The 9812-nt window shown below is 47.6% G+C and overlaps 1 protein-coding gene across 1 annotated transcript; it reads left to right on the top strand.

The window, feature by feature from the left end:
- Positions 1 to 216: 216 nt before the first annotated feature.
- RASSF10 (Ras association domain family member 10) lies at positions 217 to 2082 on the top strand. Its single transcript, XM_086958661.1, has one exon. It carries the CDS (start codon positions 604 to 606, stop codon positions 1924 to 1926), a length of 1323 nt encoding a protein of 440 aa, XP_086814787.1. The 5' UTR covers positions 217 to 603; the 3' UTR covers positions 1927 to 2082.
- The last annotated feature ends 7730 nt before the right edge of the window (positions 2083 to 9812 follow it).

Here is a 9812-nt window from a genome sequence, read left to right as displayed (position 1 = left end):
GAGCCATAATGGTGGAAGTTGCGCACTGAGGCGTGCCTGGCTCCCCCCAACAATATCCCGCGGAGCGTACCTTGTGCATAAGCCCCGCTCCCTGTGGACGGACGCGTGAAAGCAGTGCGGAGCTGTCACGTGGAGGCGGGGTGCTAACGCACCAGCCCGGGTCTGTCTGAGCCCTGCCTCCTCTGCTCACTTTACTCAGAAGGCGGCCCGGCTCAGCCTGCCGCTGACAAGGCTTCCTGGACTCCTGGCCGACGGCAGCTCTGCAGCGGGGCTCTGCAGACGGGAGCGCACAGGCACTGCTGGCCTCTGGAAAACGGATACCTGCACAGTGAGCCGTCCCAGCGCCGACAGCCTGCTCACACCCCAGGGTGAGGGACACACGCAGAAAGCTGCTCCTCAGACCGGACTGAAGCCCCTGAATTCTCGGATTTTGGTGGTGACTCTCTCTACCGCAGTGTGGTTTTGTTTTGCGTCCTCTTGAAAGTGGCGCAGCGCCCTTGGAGCTGCGCATAGAAGCCCGTGGCTGGATGTGTGCTCCCGCGGGGCACCGGTGAATGCTCGCTTCTTGTGTGGCTCGGGGCTGCCCGGGGGACAGCTGAGCCCATGGAGGCCGAGGAGTGCAAGATCTCGGTGTGGGTGTGCCAGGAGGAGAAGCTGATCTCGGGGCTCTCCAGGCGCACCACCTGCTCGGATGTGGTGCGAGTCCTGCTGGAGGACCAAGGCCAGGAGCCGGAGGGGGGCCCCGGTGGCGGCATGCTCGCGGGGCCCCCGCAAGCCTACTGCATCGTGGAGAAGTGGAGGGGCTTCGAGCGGACTTTGCCCAACAAGACGCGCATCCTTCGGCTCTGGGCGGCCTGGGGCGAGGAGCAGGACAACGTGCGCTTCGTGCTGGTCAAGAGCGAGGCCTCGCTGCCCAACAGCGGGCCCCGGAGCGCCGAGGCCAGAGTGGTGCTGAGCAAGGAGAGCCCCTGCATCCTTCGGGGCTCTTCCAAGGCGCCCATGGCCCTCACCCAGGACAAGCAGCGCAGGGTGGTGAGGAAAGCCTTCAGGAAGCTGGCCAAAATAAACAAAAAGAGAAAGGAAACTTTCCCGAAAGACGGCCTCTCCGTGGAGAAGATGGAAACCCTGGTGCACCTGGTGCTGTCCCAGGATCACACCATCCGTCAGCAGATTCAGCGCATCCGGGAGCTGGACCGGGAGATCGACAGGTACGAGGCCAGCGTGCACTTTGACAGGATTAAAAGGCACGGGGTGAACTATGTGCAAGACACCTACCTGGTGGGGGGTGGCGAGGGGGGCTGGGAGCCCGAGCCCGGGTGCACCGCGGAGATGCTGGCCGAGTACGAGGAGTACGCCCGGCAGTACGACGAGGTGCTGGGGCTGCAGGAGGAGCTGGCCCGCCAGGAGCAGCTCGCGGAGCAGATCTCCGCGGAGATCCAGGAGGAGCTGAACCACCGGTGGATGGAGCGGAGGAAGGGGGAGCTCCGAGCCAGGGAGGCCGAGGGCGGCGAGGGGCGCCCCCTGGAGCCGGGGGGCGGCGGCGAGCTCCTCATGGAGAGGGAGCGGGTGACCACGGAGCTCAGCACCAGCCTGTACATCGGGCTGCGGCTCAACACGGACCTTGAAGCCCTCCGGGGCGACCTGGGGCGCAGCCAACAGGTGTGGGAGGACAAGGAGCAGGAGCTGCAGCGGCTGCTGGCCGGCGTGGCCGCCCTGGAGGTGGGGGGCAGCGAGGACTGCCCCAGGACAGAGGTCCCGGAGGACACACGGACACCTGAGGACAGTCCGGAGGTCTGGGCTGAGGAGGGACAGGGGCTGTGCAAAGGCAGCCCGGAGGGGCATGACGAGGACTCGGACACGGGGCTGAGCTCCATGCACAGCCAGGACTCGGACTCGCTGCCGGCCGTGTGCGAGTCCCTGGTGTAGGGGGCGATGCCCGCAGAGCTCTCAGGGACCCTGTGCATGCACTACTACTGCCCCGGCCGATCCACTGGTCTATGGAGGGAGTGGGGCTGAACAACCCACAGGTATGGGACGAGGTAGGCTGGCCTGTGACTGACTGTGCTCCTCAGCCACACATCACCTTTGCTTTGAGAGGCTTTCACTCGTCACTAAAATACATACTTTAAATGTGATCACCTCGATGGTCGTTTTCTTATGTCAAACACGAAAGATAAGCTTTTGATTTAAGCTCATGCCTCACTTGCCGACTCTTCCCCAGGCACACAGGACTTTCTTAGGCCATGCTTTAGATCCCCACAGTTCAGTATTTCCCACATTTATCTTCTTAATTGTTAGTCAACAAACGCAGTAAAATGGAATTGTGAGCCAGGAATCTGCTAACTTTCTAACCTCACATTCATTAACCCACACAGCAACCTTCCATGCAATTTTATATGTGTTACCCAACTCTATTTATGTTATAAACCTCACAAGGATGAAATGTGGAGCCAGGCCACATCTAACTGTCCACCTCGGCCAAGGACCCGCCCGACTTTCAGAATAAGAGTCACTCTTAGAGATGACACCACCCCCACCATCCCACCTACAGGCCAGCCCACCCCTGTCTTATTTTGCAGAGTTGTGCACACTTTAAAACAATGGCGGAGGCACATGTGGGTAGAAATGTGGAGCATAACCAAAAGCACCTCCAGGAAGCCCCGATAGTTGGCAGATCAAATTGCTTATTCTCGCTGATGCTGTTCTTAAGGCACGCAAACCCACAACTTTGTATTTTTAAATGTTAAACAGTATTCAGGACATTTGCTCCCACCTTGATGTGCCCAAAAGCTAATTCAAATGCTCATGCATCCTACTGGGAAGTTACACGTTTTTATAACAATATATCCTTAAAAAGAAGCGAAAATGCAGCAATAATAATAAAAAAAGGCTTTGAAATCCTAATGGTGTTTTCTAGTGTTAGACGTGTCGGAACTTGTGCAAGCAGATGCCGCCTAAAAGTGATTATGGTGTTTTAACAAATTACCAGGGGACTGACTGGTGCTTCACGCATTGCTGGAATTATCCCCTTCCCAGCGTTTCACTTCAAAAGCCTGGCGGATTCACCAGCCCTAATCCCTGCTGGGCTCTCTCCGGTAAATATATATGTGGCGGCGTGGGTCTTGTTTGTAAAAGTGCTGGAGCGTGCATTGCCTCGTGAAACAAAAGCCTGGTGCCTGCCGGCTCAGCATTTTGTCAGAGTCCTGACCTGCCCGTGGACCATCAATGGGCAGAGATGGAACTGTTTTTGGAGCTCTGGGGAGGAGTGAGGTTTGAAAATACTCATGCACACACAACACGCACGCACGCACGCACACGTGAAACATTAACATGCCCTGTACAGTGGAACAGTTATAGAAAGGTCCCACCGGAGGGAGGCTCGGTTATCTGCACTTGTTGCAGTGTTGGTACGCAATGTGCGCCTTTGTGCCACACCAACAGCAGCGAGGGGCGGGTTTTATAGGCAATTCCCACACACAGCTCACAATGTTTATTAGTCAAATCGCGCCACCGGGGCCGGCAGGGATAGACGGCTCATCTGCTCCTGTTTCACGAAGCTGTAAATCCGTCACCCAGTGAAAGTGATGCTGAGACGGCCATCTGCAGCAGCACGGCCGTGACAGCATGCCACAATGACAGCCTGCAGCAGCAAAGCCCAGGCGTGAAGAATTGCACATTATCACACTGTTTGTGAGAGATGCGCTGCACGTCTGGCGGGGCAGGATTTCTATCTAGTGTTTTGCTGTGTCTGAATCAACACTACACGTTTTTCCAGGGTACAGCTGTGAGGAAAAACATGTTCACTTGTTCGACTTTAGTATTTATCCGAAAAAACAATTTGACCTACTATGCGTGGGCTGTTTCAAAAGATTACTGCGCGCTTGGACTGTCGGGCTTGTAACCAAACACTACAACAATAAAGGCAACAACTTGCTTTTGTATAACTCACTGTCACCGTTTACCCCTTTAGCAGCACCACAATCAATTATGCAATACATCTGCACATTACACTTTTTACTCAAATGAACTATCTTTAACACACTTTCTATTCATGCTTAGCATTGTTTAAAGTCAGAGTGCAGTCTGTGGCTATCTGTTGAAGAAATGAGCCTTATACACCGACACTCTGTCCATTGCAGGGGCGTAAGCAGGCCAGTGCCCCGATGGAGCACCATTCAGCCCCACAACTAAGAATATTTGTAACATTCGTGAGTCTTGGGGCCGGTAACAAATTCTGCCAGAGTGTCCCGTCCTTGTGCTTTACAGCACTGGTCCATAGGTGGTAGCTACCAACAGTGCAGTAGGTGCAGTGTTGCCAGACCAAGAGGCACAGAGGCCTGCTGAGCCCAATTATGGCTATATTTTACTACTAAACTGTGATGGGGCATGTTCCCTTGCGTGCATGAAGACCCATTGCACCCTTGCTATGCTACTGCTGATGAGTCTTGGCCTCCTCAGACCTCTCAAAGAAGAGCTGGGAGAGGACAGCAGTCCTCTGCATCACACCCTGGAGCCAGCCGGTTATTAGTAGCAGGAGGGCACTGCACCCACTTCCCCATCGTGCAGTGCCCTCTTTATTGGCCGCCCAGGTGAGTGATATGAACACTCTCGTGGCCCGCAGCAGAGGTAAAGGGTTGGGTAGAGCTCACAGGCTATCTTAGTGGTTGCGTTACATGGAGCTGATGGTGCACAATATCGGGGACAAACATTGACATTGAAATAACGACAGTATTTTCTATGCCTAACTACCTTGGCAATAATTGCATATCTACAGGTATGTATATCAAGAGCTAGGACTAGTAAATCTATACTTCCCTATATGCACTTACCTTCCGGTATTCTTGTGGGTCTACACTCTTTGGGTTCAATATTCAGTTGTACAAGCCATGCTTGCTTGGATCTAAGCTCTAATGAGCACCGTATTCACAGGGTTTGCAATGACTTTGCAACAAAGGAGAGCTGGGGACGAAAGGTAATATTGCGTTTGTACTATAGCTCAGTACATGCCAGCAGCAGAGGGTGAGCGAGGGACTGCATGTGCACACCTGCCATTGATGGCCTCCTAAGCCTGTGCCATCTGAGGACCAGTGCACTACACACCACTCTTCAACTACAAGCTAAGGGCCTAATGCACCAAAGCTTTCCTTGGCTTAGGGCAGTCTTAAGAAATAAAACGCGGCTAAAGGTCAACGCACAACTCTTTTAAGCCAAATATAGCAGTTTAACACTCAGACTGGGACACTGACTTACACCAGGACAAATCCCTTTCTGCATCAGGACTGCCTTTCATTGCCTAAGACTGTCTTCAATCAGGGAAAATAATAAATCATGTCATGTCCTATGTGTAACTGTAAAGTGCAGTTTGTACCCTTTAAATCTCCAACAGCCGTCATGAACCGGAGATCCGCCCCAGCAAGGAACAAGTGGCTTTAATAGAGCCCTCCTTTGCCTCCTCTGCTGTGGCCCTCCAGAGCACTTGATTCTCACTTCTCTTTTTCCCTGGCTGTGATATTTTTTCTGGTTTTAACAAGATTTTCAAATGATCACAAGTCACCAAGGGTACAGTCCTCCAGTCATGCTTTTTTTTTATATAAACTAACGTTTTCAAGTGTGTTAGTTGAACTGGATCTATTGAAGTGAATCAGTACTACAACTCCCAGAATGCATTAACTTGTTAAACAAGAACTGTTATTGAAGGCATTGTGTTTCAACCTTTCTTGCTTGTTTGTGACAAAGCCCCCCCCAACACTCTCATGGCCAGGGGGTTCGAAATGACTCGGTGGTTCTGCCTTTCACCACTGCCCCTTCACAGAAGGCCGGTCTGATGACGAGTTCCCAGATGGACTGTGGCTGCTCCACCTCTTTGATAGTGCAGTAAATTTAGTGTCTGTCTGCTCTGTCGGTATTGTTCAAGAATGAGATACCGACACAAAGGGTGTCTGCCATATGCAGGGCCAGCTGTCCTTTTCACTTGCCCCCACACGTCTTCGGCTCTGGCACTTTAATGCGTTGAGAAAGTGCAGTTGATTGAAAAAGCGCACAGTTGTAACAATCTGCCCATGTCCTTCGTGGTGCAGCTGAGGCTGCGCACGTGAGATGTTTCCCGGAGCAGCAGCGCACTGTCGCTGCAGTGTTTTGGCGTTTCAAGACCAATGCTTGTTTGCTGCTGGCTTGTGGCCAGTCATGCCAGGGCGTTGACAGGTCATCACTTCTCTTTGGAGGTTGGATTTACCTCACAGATAGTGCTTGGAAAGACCAGATGGTGGAACCCAGTTCTACTTGATTTGTGTGAAAAACAGTGCTGGAACCAGGTTTTTCTTAGCAAGGTCACTGTGGGCGCTGTAGAATACCGAGGCTGCCTTGACCCCACCCACACCTATCACCTTCTTCCACCACCCCGCACTTGCTCTGTGTCGCTCACTTGGAGGTTATTTTTCAGCAGCTCTGCTCTCCCCCTCTTTTCTCTTTTACTATCTGTTGTTCCACTTTCTTTCTCCCTTTTCTGCTTTTCTCTCGCTTGCTCTGGGTTAAAATCTCCTGATGGAGAATACATTCCGGTCCCCAAACATGAGTGCCAGTGCCCACCCCCTGTAAACACCTTCACAAATTAAGCACTGGCAGAGACAGTCCACGGGTATCGATTAGTGGTGGCAAAGGGCAGTAGCTGCTGCCCCCGGTTCATCACGTGGCACACCTGTCTGGAGGGCATCACCCTCGCACTCTTCTCTCCAAACAAGAGCAGTGACTGACAGAGATTAGCTACATCTATCAGCTGCCCTGAAACCCATTTCAGGTGGGAAGCTATCGATAGTGCAGCGGGTGGCATGGCACCAGGGCCCAGAGAGGTGTAAAGTGCCAGCAGTACTCCGATTAGATCAGTCTTTCATTACCTGCACAGTTCCTTTCTTGCCCTAAGACCAGTGGCTCCCTACTGACCACCTTCACTTTTTCAAAACATGTCCATGTTCAAGAATCTAAACTTTGTACCAACCCTGGATTTCCCCCTTCTTTCTAGACTCCGATGGTTGCGAGGTATGCCATGCTTCTTCTTGCACAGCTTTTGTTTCCCCTGGCCTGATGGACAATGAAGCAAGAACAGAGAGTGAGCAGGCCCCCAGCCCAGCTGATGTTCTGCAGTGTCCATGCCTGCCCTTTATATTGTCCCTCAGCTGAAAACAGAATGTTGTTTTGCAATTAAGCCCCCCTTCGTAAATAGTTATTCCTGAGGCCCACCAAGAAGCCAGGGCAACCCTGGTGCCCAGGTGTGACAAATGATTTTCAGAGATGCACACGGGTTGGATATATTGATGTATGACGTCATCCACAGTCGACGCAGAATGTTGTGTCATGCTGACAAGTATTTATGCAGTCGGATCTTTATTCACAAAAGTGTGCCTAAAGTTAACAGATGGGCATTTAAATGTGGCACACAGGTTCTTTTCTAATATCTTTACATTTTTCGCATGCAGCAAGTTGTGTTAAACTGATTGCAGATTAGCAAAAATCAACTTTTTGCACAGATACAACATGCATGATGGAGGAGAATGATCTTATTTTAGTTGCATTCAAATCAGTGAGAAAAATAGCGTTAATAGTACTGCAGGGTTATTGTAACCATATCTTGAACCTAGTGAGTCATTTTGTAGTGAAACCAGCTACCTTTTGCGTCTGCTAGATCCAGTGAGATCTGGAGCCTGGGAAAAATGGATAGAACTGTCCCCTCCGTTTAAGTTCCTGTGCACTGCTTTCTTGGTGGGTGTTTCTTTATTTGCGCAGCTTCCTTAACCTGTCTTCAGTGATTCTGGTTTCACATATGCAAATAGGTTGATTCCACTTTGGCACCCCTTTTATACTCAGCTTTTAGATCTGGTCAGCTTGTGCATAAACAAATTTAACTAGCATGACACAAAATTGGCAATCACGTCTCATTCCTTCATCTCCTTTCTGAATCAAGGGATTTTGTGGGTGCACACAATCTGGGCTCTAGATATTTTGCGTGGTCGTCTCTAAATATATCACTGTTATATATTAGAAGGCTTGCAACGCATGAACTTGAAGTAACAAAATGACTCCAGTGTCTAAAGCAGAAGCCCACTTACCTCGCTAAATATAATTCAAATCTGTGATCTGCATGTTCCATGATGTGCTTTGCAGCAGGCACATTATCCGTCTACACTACCCTGTGAATCAGAATTGTACTTAGACGAAACACAGAACTCTCCCAGAACTTTGTTAACCACTAGAGTTATTTTACCACTCTTATAAATAATCCCCTCAAAATTGCTGAGCACACACTCATTTCTGCAGCAGATGTTTTAACCCTGTAAAATATTATTAAATGCAACCTCTTTGTGACCAACTAAGTCATTTAGAACAGATTCACTGTCACTTCATTGGTGCCAATTTCTTTGCAGCTGATTTTTGTAACTGTCAGACTCCGTTTTTCATGCTTCAGCTCTTGGACCCGAATGTCTGACTAAATATCGAAATCAAAAATATCGACATACAAAAATATCGGGACAAAAATATCGAAGTCAAAAATATCGGAATCCTATCCCTAACAAGGTAAGTACAAAAATATCGAAAAAATAATATCGTAGTACAAAAATATCGGAATTAAAAATATCGTTTTTTTAAATGTATTAATAATAATGTTAAAATAATTATAAAATACATATAATGTTACAAATATTAAATAAAAATATTAAAACATAATAAAAAAATTAAAACTAATACATATACATTTAAAATAAATTAAAAACGTAATAATGTAATGTAATTTTATATTTTATAATTTCATTTAATTGATTTAATTTAAATTTATTTAATTTTTACCCTGTACGACTGTACCCCAAAAACCCAAAACTGACCCAGAACCCTAAAAATACCCCTTAACCCAAATACTGAAAACTGACACTGAACCCTAAAAATACCCCTTTACCCATGAACTGAAAACTGACCCAGAACCCTAAAAATACCCCTTTACCCATGAACTGAAAACTGACCCTGAACCCTAAAAATACCCCTTTACCCACAAACTGAAAACTGACCCTGAACCCTAAAAATACCCCTTTACCCACAAACTGAAAACTGACCCTGAACCCTAAAAATACCCCTTTACCCATGAACTGAAAACTGACCCTGAACCCTAAAAATAACCCTTTACCCAAAAACTGAAAACTGACCCTGAACCCTAAAAATACCCCTTTACCCATGAACTGAAAACTGACCCTGAACCCTAAAAATACCCCTTTACCCATGAACTGAAAACTGACCCTGAACCCTAAAAATACCCCTGTACCCATGAACTGAAAACTGACCCTGAACCCTAAAAATACCCCTTTACCCATGAACTGAAAACTGACCCTGAACCCTAAAAATACCCCTGTACCCATGAACTGAAAACTGACCCTGAACCCTAAAAATACCCCTGTACCCACAATTAATTAATATTATTTAATTACCAATTAATTATTAATTAACAATAACAATAAAATAAATATATTAGCACATTTGCTGTAATTAATTTAATTTAATAATTAATATTATTTTGCACAATTAATTAATTAATAACAATAATATATATATATATAAAAATTACTTTAATTAATTTAATAAAATAATTAATAATAATTAATTACCAACTAATTAATAATTATAAATATGATAAAAAATTATAATAATTAATTAACTAATTAATAGAAATTAATTACCAATTAATTATTTTAAATATGTACAAACATATATCAATTAATTAATTATTATTAAATTACTTCCCACCCTATTCCCCTATAAACCCATGACCCGCTACA

The sequence above is a fragment of the Lissotriton vulgaris genome, chromosome 2_1 (assembly GCF_964263255.1).
Source record: "Lissotriton vulgaris chromosome 2_1, aLisVul1.2, whole genome shotgun sequence".
NCBI lineage: Eukaryota > Metazoa > Chordata > Amphibia > Caudata > Salamandridae > Lissotriton > Lissotriton vulgaris.
This window is presented reverse-complemented; position numbering and strand designations above follow the sequence as displayed.